The sequence below is a fragment of the Geotrypetes seraphini genome, chromosome 15 (assembly GCF_902459505.1).
Source record: "Geotrypetes seraphini chromosome 15, aGeoSer1.1, whole genome shotgun sequence".
Taxonomy (NCBI): domain Eukaryota; kingdom Metazoa; phylum Chordata; class Amphibia; order Gymnophiona; family Dermophiidae; genus Geotrypetes; species Geotrypetes seraphini.
In genome coordinates this window covers 37204379-37229845 of record NC_047098.1, presented here as the reverse complement: position 1 = coordinate 37229845, position 25467 = coordinate 37204379, and the positions used below count along the sequence as shown (strand labels likewise).

Genomic DNA, 25467 nt, shown 5'->3' with positions numbered 1-25467 from the left:
AAAAGAAAACCCCAAAACAAAAAGCAACAGAAGACAACTCCAATTCCCTTGTTATTCTAAAGACTTTGGAGGTCTGGGAGTGGCTATAGGGGAGGAGGAGACCACTAATGCATCCTATTAAGGATGATTTATATCTTTCAATCCTCACTTGTATTCATATCTGGTCTTGTTGCAAAATTTCTAGACCTTGCATAATCTCTGATTATTCCTTAGTACCTTGCTATGGCTCACCAGAGCTATCTTATGTCACTGGTGCACAAGGACACAAGTTCAAATCCCTTCAAGGATACACCCAAGGAAGGAACTTCATCAGTTTAATGTAATTACTTGCACCTTTTACGTAGCATGTCATGATACTATCTTCAGTTTCTCCATTCCTCTTCTTTTCTCAGGAATGGCTACTCCATTATTTCCAGTTCAGGCCCTTTTCTCTATTAAAAGTCTCACCTTATTTCTCTATATGTCTATCATATATTCTTCTGCTTCATGACTCGCTCATATTAAGTATTGTCAGCACTTTTCAAAAGGAAGGTGTGCCTCACTGGTGAAGCTGCTGCCCCTATGCCCAAAGGTTGTGCAATGGGGTCCCACTACTGCTCCATGTGACTCTACGCAGGTCACACATAACGTCATGCCCTTTGGGTCAGTGGAGTTTTGACTTTATTGCATTTCTTCCTGAAATGCATTCTATTCTTTCTTCCTTGTTGACCCCGTCATTATTTTCGCTATGGCGCTCCTTTCTTTGAAAACTTCAGCAAACCCAATATTTGGTACAGTTTCTTTGACACTCTAGGGTACCGGAGTTTTTTTCCCTGTCATGGCTGCTTGGGCCTCTGACTTTTTTTCTCTGACCTTTGTATGTCCTCCTTCATATTTACAACAACCTGCATGCGTTCAGTGGAAGAGTGGTCTAGTGCTTGGTCTAGCTGCCTTCACATCCCGAGGTTCTGAGTTCAATTTCCAGTGCCCAGATAGTTATTTCTATGCTGTTCTTTTTCAAAATTTCCAACAACTGAATATATTGGATTTTAATTTCCGTGGTGCTGTTTTCTGTTCTTCAAACACACAACATACTTTCTTTGCACTAGTAGCCTTCATGTTCCACTGCCACTATTCTATCTTCTTTGCTTGGATATGCTTACATTCTCCCTTCACCACAGCCATTAGGATAGCGCAGTGGTTAGTGTTCAACTTATCATTTCCTGGAAATGTACTCTCATGGGTTCGAGCCCCAGTACTAGTAGCATTTTAAATTTCCCTTAAGATTGTCAGATTTTTCTAACTTTTCTAATTCTTCATAGCCACCACATTCTTTGTGGCCTTGACCTCCTCTCTTGCTTTTTCACAACCATTTACAAAGCACCTCTAATGCACGAGCACGTAACGATAGTATAGTGCACTACTGGGGACTCCAACTTCGGCACCTTGGGTTATGAGTTCAAGCCCTGAGTTTCCCCTGTGATCATGCACCAGGGTTTCTTGTGCCTCTTTCCATTTCTAAAATTTTTCTCAGATATATAGTTCTGGTACCTGGACCAAACCTCCAAGGCTCAGGTTCCAGGTCACTTCTTGTACTTACCTAATTTTTTCTCATCCCAAAGGCTATGCATTTTTTCTGTCTGATTATCTTCATAACTATTTTTCCCAGCCATCTGGTCACTCCAGACTTGCTTCCATTGGAATACATTTCTTTCTGGCTTTACTTTTCTGATTGCATCCACATTCTTGGTTGCTCTCCATTACATCTATCCTACCAATTCTTTGAATTGGAAAAGGTCCTATTTCTCCTCATTTCCATTCCGATGTCTTGAGCTGTACTCTGTTTCTCTCAGTACAGCCTGTAGCCTGATTTTTTGAAGGCAAAGAAGTATCCTGGGGGTTAATAGAACTGCCTGAGAGTGTGAAGACCTGGGTTCAAATCCAGCTTGAACTTTCACATATATTTTCAAAAATTTGCATATTCTGCTCTCTTAATTTTCAAACCTTACTGCTTTAATGGGATCATTTAATGGTTTCTATCTCCAGTTCACTGTTTATTCAGTCCCTTCTCAACTTGTTCCCCTTTGTATTCTTTTCAGCATATATTATGAAAAGGACTGCTTCTCCTCTGTTTTCCTCCATTGGCTCTGTTCTCCTTACGAAACATTCCAGAACTCTCACACAGCCTCCTTGCAGAACTGTTAATATATGACTTAATCCTCAGTCAGATAGTCTTTCTTTTCAGTTCTCTGTTAACACAAATAGTACAGAATTTCTCTCCTTTCTATGCTTTTGTTTCCGGTTTCATCCTACAACATTAGTCTATTCAACGGGAACCATCCTTTCTTTTTCCAGTTTTTGGTTTTCCATTTCCTATCTTCTCAAAACAAAACAACTGGCTTTGTGGGATTTTTTCTGTTTTCTATTTCTGTTTCTACTTTTCTCTTCTGGCGTCTTCCTCGCCTATACTTGGACTTGCCTGCTGTTCTGAGGTCATCTCCTTTTTTAGAGCATGTTGATGTTCTTACCTTTTTATCTTTCCTCTTTCAGAGGACAGGTTGTGTGCCTTTTTTATTATTTCGCATTCTTTTCTTCCCTTGCTCTACCTGCTCGACTAGGACAATATATATGCCTTTTAAGCAGAGACTTTCTAATTTATATTTTATTTAGAGGCTAACTCTCCCTCCATCCCATTTTGTAAGCTAAGGAGTCCCACATGTGAGAATATGCAGCCTGCTTGTCCTGGGATAAAGCACAGTTATTTAACGTAACAGGTATTAACCAGGGACAGCAGGCTGATATTCTTACATTCTACCCATCTCCCCTGGTTGTTGTCTTCACTTGGGCATAGAACTGACAACCTCACGAGCCGGCATTGGGCAGGAAAGCTCTCGCGCATGCGTGGTACGGGCAGTCTTAAAGCTTTCTAAAGTGGCTTTCTAAAGTGCCAGTAAACTTTTACACTGTCCATATTGGGGTTCCGTGAAAGACATCACCCACTTGTGAGAATATCTGCCTGCTGTCCACGGATTACACCTGTAATTACTGTAAGTAATTGTGCTGATTGTTCATTGCTCTAATTTAAGCTTCAACATTCTCATGACAGCACACAAAAACATGCAAGAACAATAATGAACGCCACAGCAAGACACTACCACATGTCAATACAAACACAGCTATGAGATATTGATGTACCAAGGTTATGTAACTTTATCAAGTTGTTTATATAGTGCTGCCAATGTAAGCGCATGGAGGCAAGTTCGCAAATTTAATTGTCAGTACTCTTGGAGTGAAAATCAGAGACTAACTGGGGTCCCTGACATTATACTAGGAAGCAAATTGGGTAGAAGAGATGGGTCTTACAGTATAGTCCTCATCAGCTGTTACATTTTATGCTTCTATATTTAAGTCAGTACTGAAAACAATGGTCTTGTCAGTTCACCAAAATATTTGTAAATATTTGTGTTCAGAAATGGTGAGTGTACAGATCTTTTCTTCCTTAAATAAAATATAAAAAGTAGGAAATATATATGCCCAGACAGTATAATAAGGAATGCGTATAAAGGACGATTCTGTAATGGGGTGCTTACATTTGTGTGTGTTATGTGAATAAATGTACAGAATACTAACATTAATTTGTGCATATGTGCACATAGCAGAATACTGAGATTTGTGCTTAAGTGGTGTTCTGTAATGGCATGCCTAAGTGGTACAGCACATAAATGTAAAGGGGCCATAAGCAAGGGTTGGAACATGGGTAGGACACATGTAATTTACAGAATACTGTAAGTTACATATTCTCCTGCTGCATTTAGGTGCCTGTAGTTATGCCAGCTCTAGGGCTGGTGTAATTATAAGCATCTGAATGTTAAGTATTCTATAACAGAACCTGGGCGCCCAGGTACCCTTATAGAATAGGCTCACTACTAATCGGGATGCTTAAATAGCAGTGCCATATATAGAATTTCCTCATAGGACCTTATATATTCAAGTGACAGGAACAATATTTAAAAGAAGTCTGTTGTCCATAGTCTCTCCTGTATCCTACTAGCCACTCTGCATCTGCTGTTGGCATTAGAAGTGTCTGCCTCCTAGATGTATATATGGTCAAGTACTATTATTACAATTTGACATTTCTACAAAGTTTGGCACACTTGAACATGATATTTTACTAGCTAAGTTGTCTGAGTTTGATTTCACCAATTCTGTTTTTATCTTGTCTATTTTTTTTTTTATAGTTGCTACCAAGTGCTTAAGGATGGTGCATCTTCATTGTTTTAAAGTCCCTCAGGGATCCCTATCTTTCGTTTGCGCTATAAGATCTTTGAGTTCATTGAGTATGGTAATTTGGGAAGTGGGTTAAATAATATATACTTATATACTGACGATATTTTCTTTTTGAGTTCCCATTAATTCAAACTCAGTTAATCCACGTACCACTATAGCTAATGGTATTGAGAAAATTAGAAAGTAGTTGTTTTTTCACCACCATCCTAAACGTAATGCTGACAAAAATAAACTTTGATACCTACTAGTGAGTTTTTGCAGAAGGAATCATCTACAGCTTTTAAGCTCTGCCTCATGTCAGTGGGCAGTCCCAATCTCCTCAGTTTTTCCTTCTGCAAGCGAATTGAGAAAGTCTTTCTTTTGCTCTGCAATTGATTTATTATTTTGGGGTTTTAATCCAAAGTGTGAGGTTTCCTGGTGCCCCAGAGATTCCCAGGGCTGCTGGGACAGCTCTGCCTGGAAGAAGATACAGTCTCTATTTCAGAGGGCTGTAGCTGGGAGGAGGGGGGTGTACAGCTCTTTTGCAGGGCACCTACCTAACCAGCCTACACTGACATTTAGGATAGCTTGGGGTGCGTTCCCCTAGGAGCTCAGCTCACCCTTGATTTATCAGGGGCCTGAGCACAGGCTGAACGGCCCTTTGTTGGTCCAGAGAACTGTAGCAGGTAGTGACTCCATTCCCCCCACCCCGCCCCAAAGACACATGAAGAGCCAATGGGTTCGAAGGCTTCAGTCTGTAAGAGCATGTCTAAAAGGCAGCCTGAAGAGACTAGTTTCTGGAGGATTTTATGTGTTTATCTGAGGCAGAAATCTCCTTTGTCCAGCTCCTGTATGAGCTAATGAAAGCACGGCACCAGGCAGTTCTGTGAGAACTGTCTATGGGAGACTTTGGGGTGGTTTAAAAACAGTTGTTTTTAGGGTCTTTGGAGCTTCCTCTAGGGATTCCTTTTCTGAGTTTTATCTTGTTCTTGGGCCATTGTTTGGCACCAAAATACGACCGCAGTAGCTATATTGAATTTCCCAATTTTATTTCAAAAGTCTCTATCTGCCTCATAACATTTCAATTTTACCGATAGATTTTTATGGACTCCCCAGGCCTTTCTACCCTGTATCATTCCAACTTTGTGCTGGATGGCCATCTGAGGAGCGTCCATGTGCTGCAGGGCACATGGGAGGGGGAACCACTGGACTTGACTCCCTCTGGTCCCACCAGGGCTTTAGAGTTGCAGGAATCTCGAATGTTGGGTTAAAAATACCTCCTAGAGCTCTCAAATTGCGACTTGGCATTGTCGGCAAAACGCAAATGTGAAGATGCCTCAGAATCCATGAGGAGATGAGAAATGTCCTTGTAGAGGTCCTTAGGAGATCTAGTTTAGGGATTTGACTTTGATTACATGAGAGTGTACTGCTTGAAGCTTATATGAAGTATTCAAGATTGTCTACACAGCCTAGAAGTATGCCGGTGACTGTTCAGAAGGGATTTCCCTTACAGAGCACTGGTCCATTGCGGAAAGGTATTCTGCAGGAATCTTCAGGTTTAGAGGATTCCGTGTCACAAGTGGACGCTATTAGCCAAGAATCTGTGGCAGACCTCGACCAGGCAGAGGACCCTGACGGTGTGCAGACTATTTAAACTGGCGTACTTAATGGAAGTCATTACACTATCTTCAAAGAAGTTAAATTTTGAACTGCCTCAAGTTTCCATTCTCAAATCTCTCATGAGCAGTTAGGACATAGTCCACATTTTTTCCTTCACATTAAGATATCGCCATGATACTGATGAGCAGTGGGAGCCAACAAAGGGTCCCTTGAGGTTTGCCAGAACCAGGACAAAATTATACCAAATGGCTTCTGAGTTCCAGCAGTTTTGTGCCACCTAGGGTGGATTTGCTAATAGTGCAAGTTACAAATCGTACGTCACTTCCTAGTGAAGGTGGAATAATTCTAAAGGATGCTCAAGATTGCAAGGTGGACTTAATCCTCAACCGACAATTTGAAGCTTTAGCTTTGGATCTGAGAGCAATGGCGGAGGCTTCCTTTATGGTGCGCACCTGCTATAAGATACTATTCCAGGCTCTGGCTTCGGAGGAGAGCACATACCCCCCAGTGGTATTTTTAGGTTTTTTTTTATGTAGCAGTTGTCCTATATTGTATGTTCACAGTCATGAACAGTGTGTCTGCTTATTCTATCTCTTCCTGCAGAAATCTCTGAATCAGACAATGGGCGGGAGATTCTGCCTCCAAAGCTACTATGTCCAAATATATATATATGGGGAAAACCAAAGAACTGGTACTCTACTAAGAAGAGTGATTAAAGGGAAACATACAGAAGTCAAAAAAATCACTCAATAGGCATAATAATGAAATTAATACTTCTAGAACACACACTTAGAATTCAAAAATATGCTCAGAGACACGAAGGCAACAACATGGAGCTGCAGCCCCAAGAGAAAATTGCCTCACCACCCAATCATTGCATATTGTAAATTTCAGTGGAAAACAAAATTCTTTGCTGAAAACTAGCATAGAAAAAGTTCTTATACTTTGAAAAGTCACAAGCAATCACTTAGCTTGATCAAAAGTTCTGACAGGGCCCGTTTCGATCCTGCATCAGGGAACCAAATGGAGCTCAGCAAAGCTCTCAAAAAGTGGTGATGTTTCTGAAAGCATAAATAAAATACTTCAATTGTTATTCAAAACAGTCATGCAGTGTAAAAAATTTATTTAATTACTAATTCCCGACAAACCAGAGGGTACCCACCAAAAATTCAAGTTTCATTCATATATATGAGCCTCCTCTACTGATTTCTCCAAGGCCGAAAAACCGGCAAGGCTACTGATTTTAAAGATAGCAGAACAGCTGGTGTAAGGACGCAGGAGCGTCAGGCTCCATGTTGTTGCCTTCATGTTTCTGAGCATATATTTTTGAATTCTAAGTGTGTGTTCTAGAAGTATTAATTTCACTATTATACCTATTGAGTGATTTTTTTTTTTAACTTTCTGTGTGTCCAAACTACTGTGAGCATACTTCTTGTCAATGGACAAATACTCTTTAACAAAGGGTTGGATACCTTTACTGCCATTGTGGCAGATCATCATCCTAAGTCATTGCCAGACCATGTGTCTCAGGAGGTTAAGTCATTGTTCCTTTTGTGGCTACAGATGATCACATCAGTCATCGGCAGGCTCTGCTACTCAGAGATAATTTTGCAGATCTAGACAGAGGTTCGGGGGCTCCAGCAGAGCTCAAACATCAGATTTTCACTCAACAGCCCCTCCTAAGAAGTCCCAATGATGCCAGGCCATGGGAGAGCCTGTAATAGATGTATAAAAGTGAATATTAGTTGCACTAAGGTAGGTGGTTTGTTTGGGTCTACCTTGCTTGTATTAAGTTTCATAGGGTTGCAGAGCAGAAAATACTTGACTTGGGCCTAGATGCCCTAAACATGGTTGTTAAGACCGTGCAGGTTGCTGTGGGCTGATTTTTTTGGCCGATTGCCAAACAGCGATCCATGCTCAAAAGGCTTCCCATGCAAATGAGTTGAGTTGGATGTCTGCTCTAATTTCACCCCACCAGTCATTGGAAAACCAAATCAACACATACATAGAACCCATAGGGGAATCCCGAACAGCTGAACTACAGGGAAAGCTCCGAAGCAGCTTCCTGCCACTCAGCTGTAAGGGCAGGAAGCCTTTTTTTTTTTTTTTTTAAGATATTTTAATTAGCACAGATGTTCATGTGTTACCCATCAAAAAAAAAGTCTAGTCAGTTATCGGCAGGTTCCTCTGCTCAGAGATCATTTTGCAGATCTAAACAGAGGTTCGGGGGCTCCATCAGAGCTCAAACATCAGTTAGAATACACATTTTTGTGGATATCTTTTGTTTCATGAGTAAATCAAGGAAAAGTTTTGTTGTTTACCTGCAATTACATCACTTTCTTTTCCAGAGATAAATAAAAAAGATGTTCACATATCAATGTCAAATTTCTTAAGAAAGAACTGAATATTTCATGGGGTGTCCTAATTTTTTCACATGACTGTATATGAAAAATGAATGGAAAAAATTACAATTAGTACTATTAAGGGGGTGAGGTCTGGAGTGGAGCTTTTGGGCCCCCCAAAACAAAATGTACCTATACCTTAAAGCAGTGGTCCCCAACCCTGTCCTGGAGGACCACCAGGCCAATTGGGTTTTCAGGCTAACCCTAATGAATATGCATGGAGCAGATTTACATGCCTGTCACTTCCATTATATGCAAATCTCTCTCATGCATATTCATTAGGGCTAGTCTGAAAACCCAATTGCCCTGGTGATCCTCCAGGACAGGGTTGGGGCCACTGCCTTAAAGGGAACACTGGTAGGGGCAGTTGGCCCTTTTGTCAGCAAGAATCTTAAAATCTACAAGTTCTGAGTTACTTACAAATCTGACTTAAAAACAGCTTTAAAAATGTAACTTGTTCTTAACCCAAGGACTGCCTATATTTAGGAAATTTGGTTTTAAATTGCAAAGGAGACTTTAATTCAGAATATGACTGCAAAATTGATATTTGATAAGATGAAATTTGATCATGCTATACCTCTGTTGATGAATATTCATTGACTTCCTGTGGCAGCACAAGCTGAGTTTAAGATTTGTTGCTTGGTATATAAATCTTTATTTGGCCAGGCTCCTGAAGTTTTTGCTTCCTGGGTTTCATTACTAGGAATCTCCTTTATTAGCAGAAATTCTGAGTGTTTGTTTTTGATTTTTCCAGTTATTAAGGTCTAAGATGTAGGCCTATTTATGAGCAATCTCTTCCCTTTCATGCAGTAAAAATTTGGAATTGTTTACCGCCGCGAGAGGCACGTCCTGTAGGTAGTCAGCTGGCGCCGGTGCCTCCTCACCGGCATCTCGCTGCACACAGTTTGTGATATACTGGTATATATGCTCGCCGTCGGGGCAAAATAGCTCTCTGAACATTAACCAGAATGGGATTAAACTTGTCATGAGGGGAAAAACTGGTCAATAGACAAGTTAGAAAATGAGCCAAATCAGAGTTCCAGAGATATAAGCCTCACAAAAAAACTACCTAATGCAATTCTGAGATAAGCATTCTAACTTCTGTAGAAGAAATAATGGATGAAGCTAGGTGATTTAATCATGTTGGACCACTTCTGAAACAAGTTCATTGGTTGCTGTAAATCATTTTTATTTATTTATTTCTGTCTTTCTTTTTTGGTACCTTGAGCATTGGAGGGTTAGGTTCTTAAACCATTTAATTAACCATTAGGCTAATCCTCCATTTCTACTAGGGAGTCTGCATTTTTCTTTCTGGCACCTCTCATGTAATACTCTGCCACAGATTTATAGCTAGAGTGCTGTTTAGACCATTTTAAGAAGGATCTTAAATTTTTGTTGTTGTTGTTCTTAGGTCAAGATTCCATAAACGCTATTAGTAGAGCATTTGTACAGAAGCCTAGAGGAGAGACACCACTTGTTATATGTCTATTGTATGTTCTTCCTTAACATGATTGTATGTCAACTGTAGAGGTTCTTTTTTTTAGCTGATTTACCCTACCATTTTTCCTGTCCTTAAATTTTTAACTGAACCGCTGTCATGAACCTCTTGATTAGTATTAGAAAAGTGGTATATCAAATAAAATGAATGAATTAATAAGTAAATTAAGGGCCCCTTCTATCAAACTGCGCTAACAGTTTTTAGTTCAGAGAGCCGTGCTGAATGGCCCGCGCTGCTCCCGATGCGGATAGGAACTTTATGAGTGTCAGGAGCAGCGTGGGTCATTTAGCGTGGCTCACCGTGCTCCAAACTGCTAGCGCAGTTTGATAGAAGAGGCCCTAAATATGCCATAAGGGGAAACAGTAGAAATATGCTCTGAGTTTAAAGTGGGCCAAATTGGATCAGGAGTTTCAGAGAAAAGAGCCCCTTTCCCATTGCATCTCTATAGGAAAAAGAGTTCCTGCTTCTGTACCACAGGAAGTTAAAGTGAAGTGTAGCAATTAGATAACAGTGCCTCCCACAACACTAAACATACATGTCATACCATCTTGCAGACTGCCCCATCTTCAAAAACTACTTCCTGCAACTGCCCCACGCACAAAAATTACCCTCTAGAAATGACAACTATCTTACACCTCAAAAATGTCCCTTGCAACTGCCACACTAACCCTGAACTCCCCCCCTTAGAAAACTACTTTCTGTAAACTTGCCCTCTTAAAAGAAAGCCAAAAAAATTACCCAATTGCCTCATTTGTAAAAATACCCCTACAAACTACCACATACCCAAAAAGACCCTCTACCCATAATTAACACAACACTCTATATAAACTGCTCCAATGCAAAAATGCTTGACCATCCTACAAATTGCCTCATCCTTAAAAGTAGTTCCTCTACATTGTCTACTTTAAATTATGTACAAAAAAAAAAGTCCTACAAGCAATCAGCCCACAGAAACAACAAAAGAGTCAGAATAGGAGTGGGATGGGACTGCCTTTTCAGAGAATCTGTTCCTCCTTGTTTGTTTATGTAATGCATGTGACTTGATTTTCTGTGTATATTAGTAGAACTTGACTGGATATAATATGCTGAAAAGTTTTGAGAACATTGCAAATGGCCCTTAGTTCCAAGAGATTGATGTGATATTGCTGCTCTTGGGCAGACCAGTGACTGTGTGCGAAGACCATCCAGATGAGGTCCCCAAGCATATTTGGACGAGTCTGTGGTCTGAACTTTCTGATGTGGAGGGATTTGAAACAACAGCCCTTTGGAAAGATTAGAGGAATTCATCCACCACTGCAGAAATTGATGAAATGAAGATGTGACTAATCTCTTGCGAGAGTGGATTGAGAGCTTGACAAGCTCAGCAGATTTCTCCGACCACACAAGTGGGTGCTCAACTCCACGGTCTTGCATCAGATATTCTCTCTTTGGGAGACTCCTCAGATAGACCTGTTTTTGTGCCCCCACAATCACATGCTGCCTCAATTCTGTTGCAGAGAGTACTCTCTGCAACATCTAGAGGTGGATGCTTTTCTCCTGGATTGGACACACAAATTCTTTTATGTGTTTCCACCAGTTACTCTCATTCTCAAGACGCTAGTCAAGCTCAAATGAGAATCAGTCACCAAGATCCTGATAGCTCCTCGGTGGCCTAGGCCACCGTGGTTCTCCCTTCTACTTCAGTTCAATGTCAAGGAACCAGTACCCCTGCAGATCTTTCAAGTTTTATTAAAATTTGATTTGATTGCTTATCAAGTGTTACTAAGTGAAATACAAGAATTGAAAAATTTAAGAATATAAAAAGTCATACAACTTATAAATTAACAAAATAATTCAAACAATAGAAGCACATATACTAACTGGTACATAAGGATAGCGGGGATAGAGCTACAATCTGTTTTAGAAAAGAGAGAGGTAACATATATGGAGAGCACAATATGGAAGGGAGAAGGAAAATATAAAGAAGAAAACAGAATTATCTTTTTGGGTGGAATTATAGGTTGAAGACATCTTTAAACAGAAAGCTTTTCAGGTTACTTTTAAAACGTGTTAAATTTTCTTCCTCTCTTAGCATAGCATTCCAGACCCGAGGCGCATTCATCTCTTCTCACACAGAGTCAAGGATCTCTCTTACATCCCAATCTAGTCCTTGTACCTGACAGCTTGGTTCCTCTTGGGATGACCTCAGCTGACACTAATCTTTCTGATCCTGTCCGGGTCATTTTGAATGCATCCAGAAAACCACCTACATAGCATTGCTACCAACAGATGTGGACATGGTTTTCTACGTGATGTACTCTTCATCATCATGATGCTTCATCCTCCTATATATCTTCAGTATTGGATTATCTTCTACATTTATCCACCTCAGGTCTTAAAACCACTTCAGTTAGCATTCATCTTAGTGCTATCAATGCTTTTCACGGACCAGTCAAAGGTAAACCTCTGACTGCCCATCCTCTTGTTTCCAGATTCATGAAAGGACTTTTCAATATCAAACCACCTCCAGTGGTTTGGGACCTTAATGTTCTCTCAAGACTGATGAAGCCTCCTTTTGAACCAATGTGTTCAGCTCATCTTAAATATCTCACTTGGAAAGTGGTATTTCTAATCTCCATTACTTCTGCTCGTCGAGTGAGCAACCTTCAAGCACTGGTGGCGGATCCGCCTTTTTACAGTGTTCCACCATGATAAAGTAGTGCTTCACACCCATCCAAAATGCCTCCCAAAAGTAGAAGCGGAATTTCATTTGAATCAATCCATTGTGCTTATAGTGTTTTTTTCCAAGCCTAATTCTCACCCTGGAGAAACGACTCTTCATACTTTGGACTGCAAATGAGTTTTGGTTTATTACTTACAGCGGACAAAACCACATAGAACATCTCCTTTGATCCTAACAGGTTGGGCCAGCCTGTATCCAAGAGAACTATTTCCACATGGTTCTATTGCCTTCTGTATGCTCAGGCTGGGCTGCAACTCGGGGGTCATGTGACAGCACACAAAATCCGAGCTATGGCAGCTTCAGTTGCTTTCTTATGTTCTACTCCCATTGATGAGATCGGTAAAGCTGCTATTTGGTCCTCAGTTCATACATTCACATCTCACTAATGTCTGGAATCTTATTCCAGATGGGATGGTCACTTCAGCCAAGCAGTATTGCAAAATTTATTTTGTTAATGGCTAACACTCCCTCCATCCCATTGTAGTAAGCTAGATAGTCCCACATGTGAAAATATGCTACCTGCTTGTCCTGGAATAAAGCACAGTTAATTACTGTAACAGGTGTTATCCAGGGACAGCAGGCAGATATTCTTGCAACCCACCCTCCTCCCCTGGTTGGCTTCTTAGCTTGCTTACGGAACTTAGGAACCGCAAGCCTATGGTGCGGGCAGTCGCAAAGTTTCTAAAAACTTAGTGGCAATGCACTTTTAAAGCTGTCTGTACTGGGGGTCCATGGATAACATCACCCATATGTGAGAATATCTGCATATTGTCCCTGGATAACATCTGTTATGGAGTTACAGTATTATGCATGTTAATATTAGACGCTAGTATGTGTCAAGTTAGGATAAAAACTTGTATTGTAAACTTGTACAGTTATGTATGTTAAACCTGTAACCCATTCTGACCTTCTTGGGGACAACAGGATAGAAATTGAATTAAATAAATAAAATAAATTATAGTATACATATACCGATTCACTGTAACATAATGATTAAGAAATTGTACCTTTCCAACTGCCACTTACTCTTATGTGTTCTGATCACAGACACAAAGAAAGTGCAAAAACGCCAAAACACAGACACGCACAAATAGTATCCCCCCAGACACATGCATACACAGATGCATAGATACAACATATGCACGCTCTTCCCCACTCTCCCCAATGCTTCGCTTGCTTTCTCCACTTATTTATTCTTTCTAATCCAGTGGAAGAAAGTTGGAAAGAAATACAGAAAAGGAGTTAATGATTGCCAATTTGTCTTTCTGAGATCACAGTAACACTGAAAATGGAATGGAATGGGATTAAATTTGACATAAGGTAAAAACTGGTGTTTGACTAAGGGCCAAACTAGACAGAAGGTTTCAGAGAAATAGCCCTCCAAAACATGGTCTAATGCATTTCTGTTGGAAAATGAGTTCCAGTGTAGCATAGAAACTTAAATGTGATTTGTAGTAAAGAGTCATGAATTTGATATACTACCTTTCAGTGTTGCTTATATAAAGGTACTTTTTCTGTTCCCAGTGGGCTAAAAGTGTAATATAGTAGTTAGAAAACCTTTGGGGCAATACAATTGTCAAACTATCCCCCTTTGCAACTGTCCCATGCTCCTACAGTCCAAAAGGTGCCTATTGGCAACTCCACATAATGTTCTCACTCGACTCTTCCATCACCCCAAACTGTCCCATCCCCCAAACTCCTGCAATTGCCATAATATTCCATAACTACATGATAAAACAACTACAGACCGTTCAGAACACAGCCCTCAGACTCATCTACTCCTTTGGCAAATATGACCACATCACCAATGCCTACCTAGACTCCCACTGGCTACTGATAAAAGCAAGAACCCAATTCAAATTCTACTGTCTACTATTTAAAGTAACCCATGGTACTGCACCCAGTTACCTAAACAACCGCCTATACCGTAATCTCTCACCCAGAATAAGGAGAACTCAGAGCCTATTCGCCTACCCTCCTCTCAATGGTACCCGACGCAAGAAACTATACGACAACCTTCTAGCGACACAGGCAGCTAAAATTGACCCTACCATCTCCAAGCTGCTGATCAAAACAACAGACATTAAAGTATTACGAAAAGAAATCAAAACTCATCTATTCAAAAAACACCTCCCATCATTCTAACCTCACTCCTATTGCACTAGCATATTCTCTAGTGAATACCACCACCACAGTAACACCTAGTCAATTCTTCAAACCATTTCCCCAATACATAGTCAGAAACCTAAACAAGGAACCACCATCTGTAACCAGAAAACTGCTTCCTTCAACATTGTGTAACTCTCTACTGTATTAGAGAATGACACGGTGGCAGTTTACCCGCGGCCACCGCATTTTAGCCGCGGGTCACCCGCCGAAAACGGGGAAGAAAACTAGCAGTCGCTGCGGCGACGGGGACAAGGCCATTCACCGCCCGCGGGGCGGTGAATGGTCTTGTCCCCGCAGTGAGGCATGAAGGATCGCGCGGTCCCCGCAGCTCACACCCGCCTGCCCAATCGATTCTAGTGTTTAGCCAGCTCTCTCCCTTCTCCTCACCTTAGTTTGTAGATTTTCTTTTTCGGCGACCCGCACGCTATCAGAGAGCCGCGCACCCGCTGCTGCTCAGTTTCGATCTTCTGCTCTGACGCAACCGGAAACAGGAAGTTGCAGCAGAGCAGAAGATTGAACACTGAGCAGCCGCGCGTGCAGGTCGCCGAAAAAGAAAACCTATAAACTAAGGTGAGGAGAAGGGAGAGAGCTGGCTAAACACTAGGATCGATTGGGCAGGCAGGTAGTGGCTGCGGGGACCGTGCGATCGCTAGTGTTCCCGGCTCAAATTGGAAGGAGGGAGTGAAAGGGAAAAGGATTCTGGGCCATGGGGATGAAGTCGGAAAGAAAAACCCACAGCAGGAAAGAAAGGGAAGGACTGGCAGGTGAGCCAGATGCTAGAAGCAGGGGGGGGGGAAGAAAGAGGGAAAAAAGCTAGATGGGGTTGAAAAGAAGAGACACACTGGTATGGAAGAGGAAGATAGGGGAAATCTGGACACAGGAAGGTAACAGAAAGAGGGGAAATTATGTGCATGGGGCATAGGGACAGAGACATAAAGGGGACATGCCATGGGGATGGTATATGGACACGGGGGGGCAATGACAGATACATAGGGGAGATATTAGAAATGGAGAAAATAGGAGCACAGAAGCGAGATGGTTTGTGGGGATGGGACAGGGACCGAGCTTGCAGGCTCCAGTGACTTGCACAAATTACATTGTAACGTGCCATGAAAATAAGAGGAAGGAAGGTAGATAGGCCACGCGAAAGGAGCTGAAGGGTAGTAGAAAGGAACAGATGGTAAAGGAGGGAGGGAAGGGTGGTGGTGGAAAGGAATAGAACAGACATTGAAGGAGGGTGGAGAGGAACAGACCCCCCAAGGGAAATGTGGAAGACAGAGTGGGAAGAAGACAGATGCCAGACTATGTGGGAGCGGAGGGAAGAAGATGGGTGCTAGACCAATTGGGGGGGGGGGTTAAGGGAGAGGCACAGTAACAGCAAATGGAAGACGCAGAGAGAAGACACACAGTGGATGGAAGGAATTCAATGAGAAGATGTGGAAAGCAGAAACCAGACAACAAAGGTAGAAAAAAAAAATTATATTTATTTATTTATTTTTTGCTTTAGGATAAAATAGTATATTAGTTGTGTTGATAAAAATTTATAAACAAAGCCCTGCCAGCTGAACATCTCTTTCTCTAGTTCAGCAGCAGGAACTTTGATTTATAAGAAAGGAATAAGCTAAATATTACAGTACTAAGGCTTATATGGATGCAGCGGGGACGGTGACGGGGCGGTGAATGGGATGGCAGTGGCGGTGACAGGGCGGTGAAAGGGATGGCGGTGACGGTGACGGGGCGGTGAAGGGAACGGCGGTGACGGGGCGGTGCAGAGGATGGTGGGCCGGTGACGGGGACAGATTTTTTCCCCGTGTCATTCTCTATACTGTATCCCAAATGTATCGTTATTCATCATTGTAACCTGTTATATACTTGCTTCTTTGTTTTGTAATTCTCCTGGAAATGTCCAGACTACTAATTTGTAATCCGCTTAGAACCGCAAGGCACAGGCGGAATAGAAATCACTAATGTAAGATAATGTAATATCCAGAAAATTCCCTGTAATTGCTACACTTCCCCACAACTTCTGCTACCCCTGAAAACTGTCCTACTTCAAAAACTGCCCCCTAAAACTACCCCACATTCTGATAAACTTCCCCCCAAACAATTTACCTACAACTATGCCCACATCACCTAATACTTGGTGCTCCACAAGTGTTCCCCACTCCATGTCATTGGCAAACTTTTTATATACTTTCTGTCCATATGTTTAGGGGAGTTCTGTAGATGTGCTCAGAACTCAGGAGATTAGAATTGCCAATTGGCTGGCTTTTTTTTTTTTTTTTTAGAAAGCAGCAGATAAGTGAGCCTTTCCTGCCTGCTAGCAGCAGAGATGTAGGTAGGATCTAGCCACTGGGAAGGCAATAGGAGAGTGGAAGACTGGAAAGCTTCTTTACTCACATGAAAGGAGGAGGCTTCTGTGCTGTAAAAATTTAAGTTTCTGCATGTAATGGGTGGAAAGGAAACAATACTCTCCCTCCCAAAAATGCCCCAATATGTTTCTATGGGAGAAACAGTTTCAACATCTGCAGTATATACAGCAGGGGTGCCCAATAGGTCGATCGCCAAGGCAAAGTGAGTCGATCGTGGAGCCCATCCCGGGCTCCGTGATAGACTCACTTTGCCTTGGTGATCTACCGGGCTGATCAGCCTTCCTCTCCCCAACATCAATTCTACCATCGGAGAAGAAGTTCGGGCCAGCCAATCACTGCCTGGCTGGGCCGGAACTTCCTCTCCGACGGCAGAATTGACATTGGGGAGAGGAATGCTGGTCGGCCCGACGCAGGGAAGCAGGGAGAGCTTGGGGCGGCGGCGGCAGTTTTAGGGCCTGTTACTCGATGGCGGCGGTTTGGAGGCCTGTTCCCCGATGGTGGCAGCAGTGGCTTGGTGGAGGGCAGAGAGAAAGAAAGAAAGAAAGAAGGAAAGGGGGCAGGCAGGGAGACAGAAGGAAAGAAGGGAAACAGAAAAAAAGAAAGGGGGCATGAAGAGAGAAAAAAAAAGAAAGGGAGGCAGGGAGAAAGAAAGGGCAGGGAGAGAGGAAGAAAAAGTTGGGGCAGGGAACTAGGTCTGGAGGAGAGAAAGCATACAGACTGAAAGAAGGGAAGAAAGATTGGATGCACAGTCAGAAGAAGAAAGTGCAACCATAGACTCACGAAATCACCAGACAACAAAGGTAGAAAAAATGATTTTATTTTAAATTTAGTGATCAAAATGTTTCTGAATTTATATCTGCTGTCTATATTTTGCACTATGGCCCCCCTTTTACTAAACCACAATAGCGTTTTTTTAGCTCAGGGAGCCTATGAGCGTCGAGAGCAGCGCTGGGCATTCAGCGCAGCTCCCTGCACTAAAAACTGCTATTGTGGTTTAATAAAAAGGGAGGGGGGTATATTTGTCTATTTTTGTATGGTTGTTACTGAGGTGACAGTGCATAGAGTCATCTGCCTTGACCTCTTTGAAAAAACCCCGGAATAGGAATGATAATTAACATTTTCTCAGCGTACACTGTGCTTTGTGTTTTTTAAAATTTTATTGTTGGTAGATCATTTTGACTTGGTCATTTTAAAAGTAGCTCGCAAGCCCAAAAAGTTTACAGGTACATTGATTCATTGTAACATAGTAATCAAGGAAATGCATCATTCAAACTGTTTTCTCTTCTCTTCTGATCAGAGATGCAGAAAGCAGGTGTACAAGCAGACATGTACATGCAAAACAAACCAACCCATCCTCCCCCCAATACATTTATATTACAACTGCCAGGACAAACTTTGCAGGAACCCCAACCCTCCTAGAAGCAATCACAATGCCCCCCACAGAAAAAGATTCAGCTACAGCAGATAGAACCTGGTCTCACTTCTCCACAATACAATGGTCCGACCTTAACAAACTCTGTAAAAAAAATACAGCCACGCAGCTTGCGACCTCAACCAATGCCCTCCATACCTATTAAAAACCTTCAGCCTAAAATTCCGCACTCTTCTCATGCAGTGGTTACAAACCATGCTCACAGATGACCTTTTCCCACAAGACCTCTCTGAAATCATCGTCATCCCGATCTTAAAAGACCCAAAAGGAACAACAGATCAACCATCCAACTATAGACCCATAGTCTCAATTCCACTATATGTCAAGCTAATGGAAGGCCTCGTAGCTAAATTCCTCACCAACTACCTAGAAAACTACAACTTGCTCCACCCTACACAGTCTGGATTCAGAACCAACTTCAGCACTGAGACACTACTAGGCTCCCTTCTGGACACAGCTAGACAACACCTCAGCACAGGCAAAAAAATGCTGATAACTAGATCTCACCACAGCTTTTGACCTGGTAGACCACGACATCCTGCTACAAATACTAGATAAAATAGGAATCATAGGCAAAGTATATACATGGTTTCAAGGATTCCTACAATCCAGGACCTACAAACTAAAGACAAACAATGAAAAATCAGAATCAAGGTTCAATCCCTGTGGCGTACCCCAAGGATCGCCATTATCCCCAACATTCTTCAATCTCTACATTGCATCCCTCGGCACCTGCCTAGACAAAATAGGCTTAACCTATAGCTATGCAGACGACATCACCATTCTCCTTCCTTTTGATCAGCCAACGCCCACCATGACAGACACACTACACAGAACTCTAGAAGCAGTGGCAACATGGATGAAAGACCACAAACTAAAACTGAACCAAGACAAAACAAAATTCATACTTCTCGAAAAAAATAAAACCCCAACCATAGCAAACCTAGTAATAAACTCAATCACATACCCCATTCAAACCACTCTAAAACTTCTGGGAATGACGATAGACAGATGCTACACCATGCAACCACAAATCAACAAAATAATACAGAAATTACTCTGGTCATGAGAAACCTAAGGCAAGTTCGAAAATTCTTCGACAGAAAACAATTCCAGCTCATGGTCCAGTCCCTAGTCCTAGGTCTCCTTGACTACTGCAACATCCTCTATCTCTCCTGCTCCGCAACAATGATAAAACTACAAACAGTACAAAACACAACCCCGAGACTAATCTATTTACTAAGAAAACACAACCACATCACCGAGGTGTACCCTGACTCACACAGGCTCCCAATTCAAGCAAGAATACTATTTAAATTCTACTGTCTACTATTTAAATCCATAAATGATGACAGCCCAGCCTACTTGAACAACCGCCTAATCCAAACTACCACAACCAGACACAGGAGAACCAGACACCATTCATATACCCTCCAATCAAAGACATCAAACGGAAAAAATTGTACGATGGCCTTCTAGCCACAAAGGCAGCAAAACTAGATCACCAACTCTCTAATTTACTAATCGCGACCCCAGACTACAAAACTTTCAGAAAAGAAATAAAAACCTTGCCATTCAAGAAATCCATAAAGACTGACTAACATCAAATGAAACATTTCAATCCTCTGAAGCAACCCGCTCTACTCTGTAACACCTCTGGACATGTCCAGAAATCCTCTTCTGTAATCCACCTTGAACCGCAAGGTAATGGCGGAATAAAAATCACTAATGTAATGTAATATACATAGGGATTATAAAGAATTCCATGAGCCATGCTCTACATGCTTTCTCCATTAGTTATATAAATTCTTACCTTTTCCTGATTGTGCTGAGTAAACAAACATCTTTGGTTTGTGATGATGGTGCTGTTAAACTTCTGGCAGATAGCTATTGCAAGCAGCACATTTTAATGTCTTGTCAAGTATCTGATGTTTACCAGCAAACATTTGGGTAGAAATATTTTTATTATTTTTTAAATAACTGATTTATAAGCATTAGTTTCAAATGCAATAACTCAAGGCTAGGAGCAATATAGCATTTATTAAATGAACAGGAAACTGGGCATTTTGGATTTTATTTCTTTATGTGGGTTGTAGTGCTTTGAAAAGCTGTTGGGAAGGGCTGTGTGTGGTAGAAAATTAGGGTTTTGCTGCAGCATCCTTCTGTATTCTTATCACCAGCTTGTGACATATTTGTTTAGTTATGCTTTTTTCTGGAATGTTTTTATATAGCAGGATGACAAATATAAAGGTTGTATACTATATCAAAAAGAATCCTCTGGTGAACAAAACAAAAGTATAAGGTGAAAATATATTTATTCTTACAGGGGATACAGAGCCTCAGAATATGGAGCTTATGCCCAATTTGGGTTCTTACTTGAACAGCATTTACTGGGTCCTGCTCACGTCACCAACTCAGATCCCACTCTACCAACTAATTTTCTTCTTATTCTTTATATTAATATTCTTTTATTCTTTAATAACTTTCTTAAATTCTCCACTGTTAAAAAAAAAATTTAAAAAATGGGCTGATCTTCTCACTAACCCACCAGCTGACTATGCAAGTGGAAAGATCACCTCACAAATGTTTGAACCAGAATCAGCAAATATATCTTTAAAGCTAATAAACAGTGACTCCATTCTGTAAAAGAAGCAGTACTTATCTTTTTAGAAGACATTCATTTTTAACTCAAAAATTTCTTTTGGTAAGATTCGTGCTTGCATGGGCTAATAAGATTTGTGTTTTAAATACATAGGATTTCTAGAAATTTGAATGGGGAAGAAGGAAGGGATTTTGGATTTAGCTCATGTCTTTTTTCAGTTTTAGCTCAAGGAGAGTTATGTTCAGGTACTATTGATATTTTTCTGTCCATCGAGGCAATAGTTTAACCACAAATTGGACCAGGCCCATCCACTTTTAGCTCAGGGCCACCAGAAGCAGCATATCCTTTGTGTAGCTAGCAAGGGTCCCCAAGCCTCGCCATCTGAAGACCACCATTACTTCCCTCAGCCAACCTTGACAATCAGCATCAGCATTCCTGGGCTGCTAATGCCAGCAACCTGCAAATACTCAGTTCTTGAGCATGCTCAGTTTATGCATGAGGACTGAGCATACATGCAGTGCCATCAGTGGCTGTTGGTGTCCGCTAACTGCCATGATTGTCTGAAGGGAGTTATGGTAAGTTTTGGATGCCCTTGGCTGGCTGGGCTTATGGATCCCCACTAGTTTTCATTTGAGTCTGGCTACACCACTGCTCAGAGGACTTAACCTACATTGTGTCAAGTATAAAGTTAGAGTTCTATGTGACATACTCAAGGTCACAAGGAGCCACAGTGTGATTTGAATGAGGCATCCTTATTTCTGATTGCTGCTCTAAATATTATTCTTCTATTCCTTTTTATGGGAATGGAATTTCCTTGGGCAAATTAGGGAATATTGCATTAGAGAGAATGAGAGGAAAGTAACTAGTTGTCAAAGAATTTTGCTCATTTGAACCTAGTCTGAGATTTGTCTTTTGAATTAGCTGATGTTCATTATTGGTACCTTTTAATGATCCCTCCTTCCTATGATTTCATATGTATAGAATTAGCATGCTTGTTCTTATTTTTGCACTAAAGAACATGCTATTCTTAGTACAAACTTCTGTGTTATGCATATTAAAGAAAAGCCTGTACTGTGGGTTTTTGTTAAAATACGATTCTGTTATAAGATGCTAGATATCTGTAATTTCTGTATATGTTCATTCAAACAATCTTTAAATGGGTGCTGTTTTTCTCTTAGATAAAATAATCTATAAAGTTTCCTCTTTTCTCTTTGATTTTTTAAGATACACTTAAACATAGTTTATCATGGTTACCTCTGGCCTAACCTCCAGAGTGATAATTTAGCCTGTACAACTGAAGCATATCTCCTGGAAAGAAGATAGTAGAAATAGGTTATGATAACTGTGGGACAGGCATGTGGGATCTCTTAGAGAGAGGAGGAGATGGTAGATGTTCTGGATGAGCAGACTGGGCCATTTGACCTTTATCTGCCATCATGTTTCTTTGTTTCTATAACATGGAAACATAATTTTTAAAGATAAATTACACATTGGAAGAATGAGTTTCTGTCAAAAAGGGAAAAGAAGTCATGAGTAAGACCAGTTTGAGAAACAAAGGTCAGAAAGATATTGTTTTGAAGAAAAGCCAGCAACATTTCACAAAGGCTGCTTAGAAATGCTGATTTCTGCCTTTCCTCGAGTGGGGCCTTCTAGTTCAGGAAGCTCTACAACTGGGAAGGGGGGCACTATATTTGATGGCATGTTCTTACGTGCCCTTGATTCTGTGAAACCTTAAGCTCTTTATGAGCCCAGTCCCTCTCATGTTGATGTTAGGCTTTTGATAAAGGATGTGTATGAAGGGGATTTAATTAATTAGGCAGGTTTTACTAATGAAAGAAATGTTTTGTTTTTCAAGAGAGCTTATAATGAAAGCTGCTCTTTTTTTTGTTTTTTTTTGTTTGCTGCTTTAGATTTTAGAGATGTGAAGTAAATTGCCATAAATTGTTTTGACATCTCCATATATGTTCTGTTACTATAAATATAGAATGGCATGATTTTGGAAGAAGAGAGTATAAAGTTTTTCTTTCTCCCCAATGTAGAGCAGAGAGAGTTGCTTTTATTCCTTACCTTTGTGTAAAAGGAACAGGTGGCCTCCCTCTCTCTGAGGATTTTTACCCTGCATGGCTCCTTGAGACCTTAACATAAACAGATTAATAGATAAAAGGCATGTAATTGCTGTTGAAAACGGGAATCCAGGTCTCCCCACTGTCTCATGGGATTTTGCCACTTTGATTCCAGCTTCTGCAGAGCCTGTGGAGACCTCCCGCTGGACAGAAGAAGAAATGGAGGTAGCTAAAAAGGGTAAGTCTTCCTCTGATGCTAGACATTTCTTCTTGACTATGATATAAATCGAAGGTCTGTGTTTTCGTCAGCTGGAAAGTTGTCTCATAGTTGTTCACATCCAAGCAATTAGAAAATAGTGTAGAAGTTTGCATTCTGTAGAACGACAAAGAGAAAGCGACTGTAAAGAAACTCTCACAGCACTGGAGACATCATTGGTAAATAATTCTTACGCTTAAAACTTCAAAATAATTGCAGATGAGTTTCAAAGGCAATTTGAGAATTGCAAAATAAATGATTAGTGAATTAAAAAGCCAGAATAAAAGAAACCCAACAAATCTACTTTGGCACATATGGAAACATTTTTTTGGAGTCTGGTATTACCAGTCATTTTGCTGAGAGTCAGATGAAGGCTCTTTTAAACCACTCTTTGCTCATGTTCATTAGAAGGCTCTGATGACTGAACTGTCTTTCTGCACAACTTATAGGCTCTTAATCTCTCGGGATACTTGAAAAGTGCTTTTCTTAACTACAAGCCTTCATGTTACTCAATCATACCTAACTTCTACTGGATGAGTTTTTGTCTTGCATCCCTCTGTGCAGTCAAAGTAGAACATACTGTGATAGATGGACTGTAGAGTGCTGTAAACCAGTATTAAGGAATGAAATTTTTAAGAAACACATAAACATGGCAGATAAAGGCCAGATGGCCCATCCTGTGTGCCCATCCACAGCATCTACTATCTCCTATCCCTTAGAGATCCCATGTGCTTTCTTGAATTCAGACACAGCTTTTGTCTCCACCACTCCTACCAGGAGACTATTCCATACATCTACCACCCTTTCTGTAAAAAAGTATTTTCTTAGATTACTCCTGAGCCTATCACCTCTTAACTTCATCCTATGCCTTCTCATTCCAGAGCTTCCTTTCAATTGAAAGAGACTCGACTCATGCACATTTACACCACATAGGTATTTAAACGTCTCTTATCACATCTCCCCTCTCCTACCTTTCCTCCAAAGTATATATATTAGTCTGTCTTCATACACCTTATAATGAATACCACCAACCGTTTTAGTAGCCTTCCTATGAACCGACTCCATCCTGTTTATATCTTTTTTTTTTTTAAGTGTGGTAATTCTGATTTTACACAATATCCTAAATGAGTATTATACAGGGGCATCAATACCTCCTTTTTCCTACTGGCCATAACTCTCCCTGTGTATCCTAGCATACCCCTAGTTTTCACCATCACTTTTTCAACCTCTTTATCCACGTTAAGATAAACACATACTATCACACCCAAGTCCTGCTCAAAAATTCTTTACCCCCTAAACTATACTGTTACCTTGGGTTTTTGTAGCCCAAATGCATGACCTTGCATTTCTTAGCATTAAATCTTAAGCTGCCAAATTTCAGACAATTCTTCAAGCTTCACTAGGTCTTTCCTTATGTTAATTCACACCATCGGGGGTGTCTACTCTATTGAAGATCTTGATGATATCCATAGAGAGACAAATCTTTCCTGATAGCCCTTCAGAAATATTGCTTACAAACATTTTAAAAAGAGCAGGTCCAAGAACCAAACTTTGAGTCACACCATTGGTAATATCCCTTTCCTCAGAGAGATCTCCATTAACCTCAGTCCTCTGTTGCCTTCCACTGAACCAGTTACTGATCCAGTCCGTCACTTTGGGGGCCATACTGAGGGCACTCAATTTATATATTAGATGCCTGTATTTAACACTGTCAAATGCTTTGCTAAAATCTAAATACATCACATCTAGCACACTCCCTCTATCCAGTTCGCTGGTTACCCAATCAAAAAAATCGATCAATTTGTTTGACAAGACCTGCCTCATGAATTCATGTTGCCTCAGGCCCTGTAATCCACTGGATTCCAGAAACATCACTATTCTCTGTTTTAAAAGCGTTTCCATTAATATACTTACCACAGAAGTCAGACTTACTGGCCTGTAGTTCTCTACTTTATTATTTAAAAATTTATATACCGCATATAACTATGCAGTTTCCATATCACATACATAAAATCTTGTTTCCCTACGATTATCACATATAACATAGACAGGTCTGAACAACATAAACAGGGATAGAGTGCAAATT

The 25467-nt window shown here is 40.9% G+C and overlaps 1 protein-coding gene across 12 annotated transcripts in view; it reads left to right on the top strand.

Annotated features, from left to right (window-relative positions):
- Positions 1 to 25467, top strand: part of NCOR1 (nuclear receptor corepressor 1) — a 509406-nt gene that overhangs the window by 248629 nt on the left and 235310 nt on the right. For 11 of the 12 annotated variants that reach the window (XM_033922034.1, XM_033922033.1, XM_033922035.1 and 8 more), the window contains one exon: positions 23301 to 23363. The exons of the other annotated variant lie outside the window; for it this stretch is intronic. In XM_033922034.1, coding sequence (XP_033777925.1) covers positions 23301 to 23363 — 63 coding nt within the window. The remainder of the gene's footprint in view (positions 1 to 23300; positions 23364 to 25467) is intronic. 12 annotated transcript variants of the gene reach the window in all.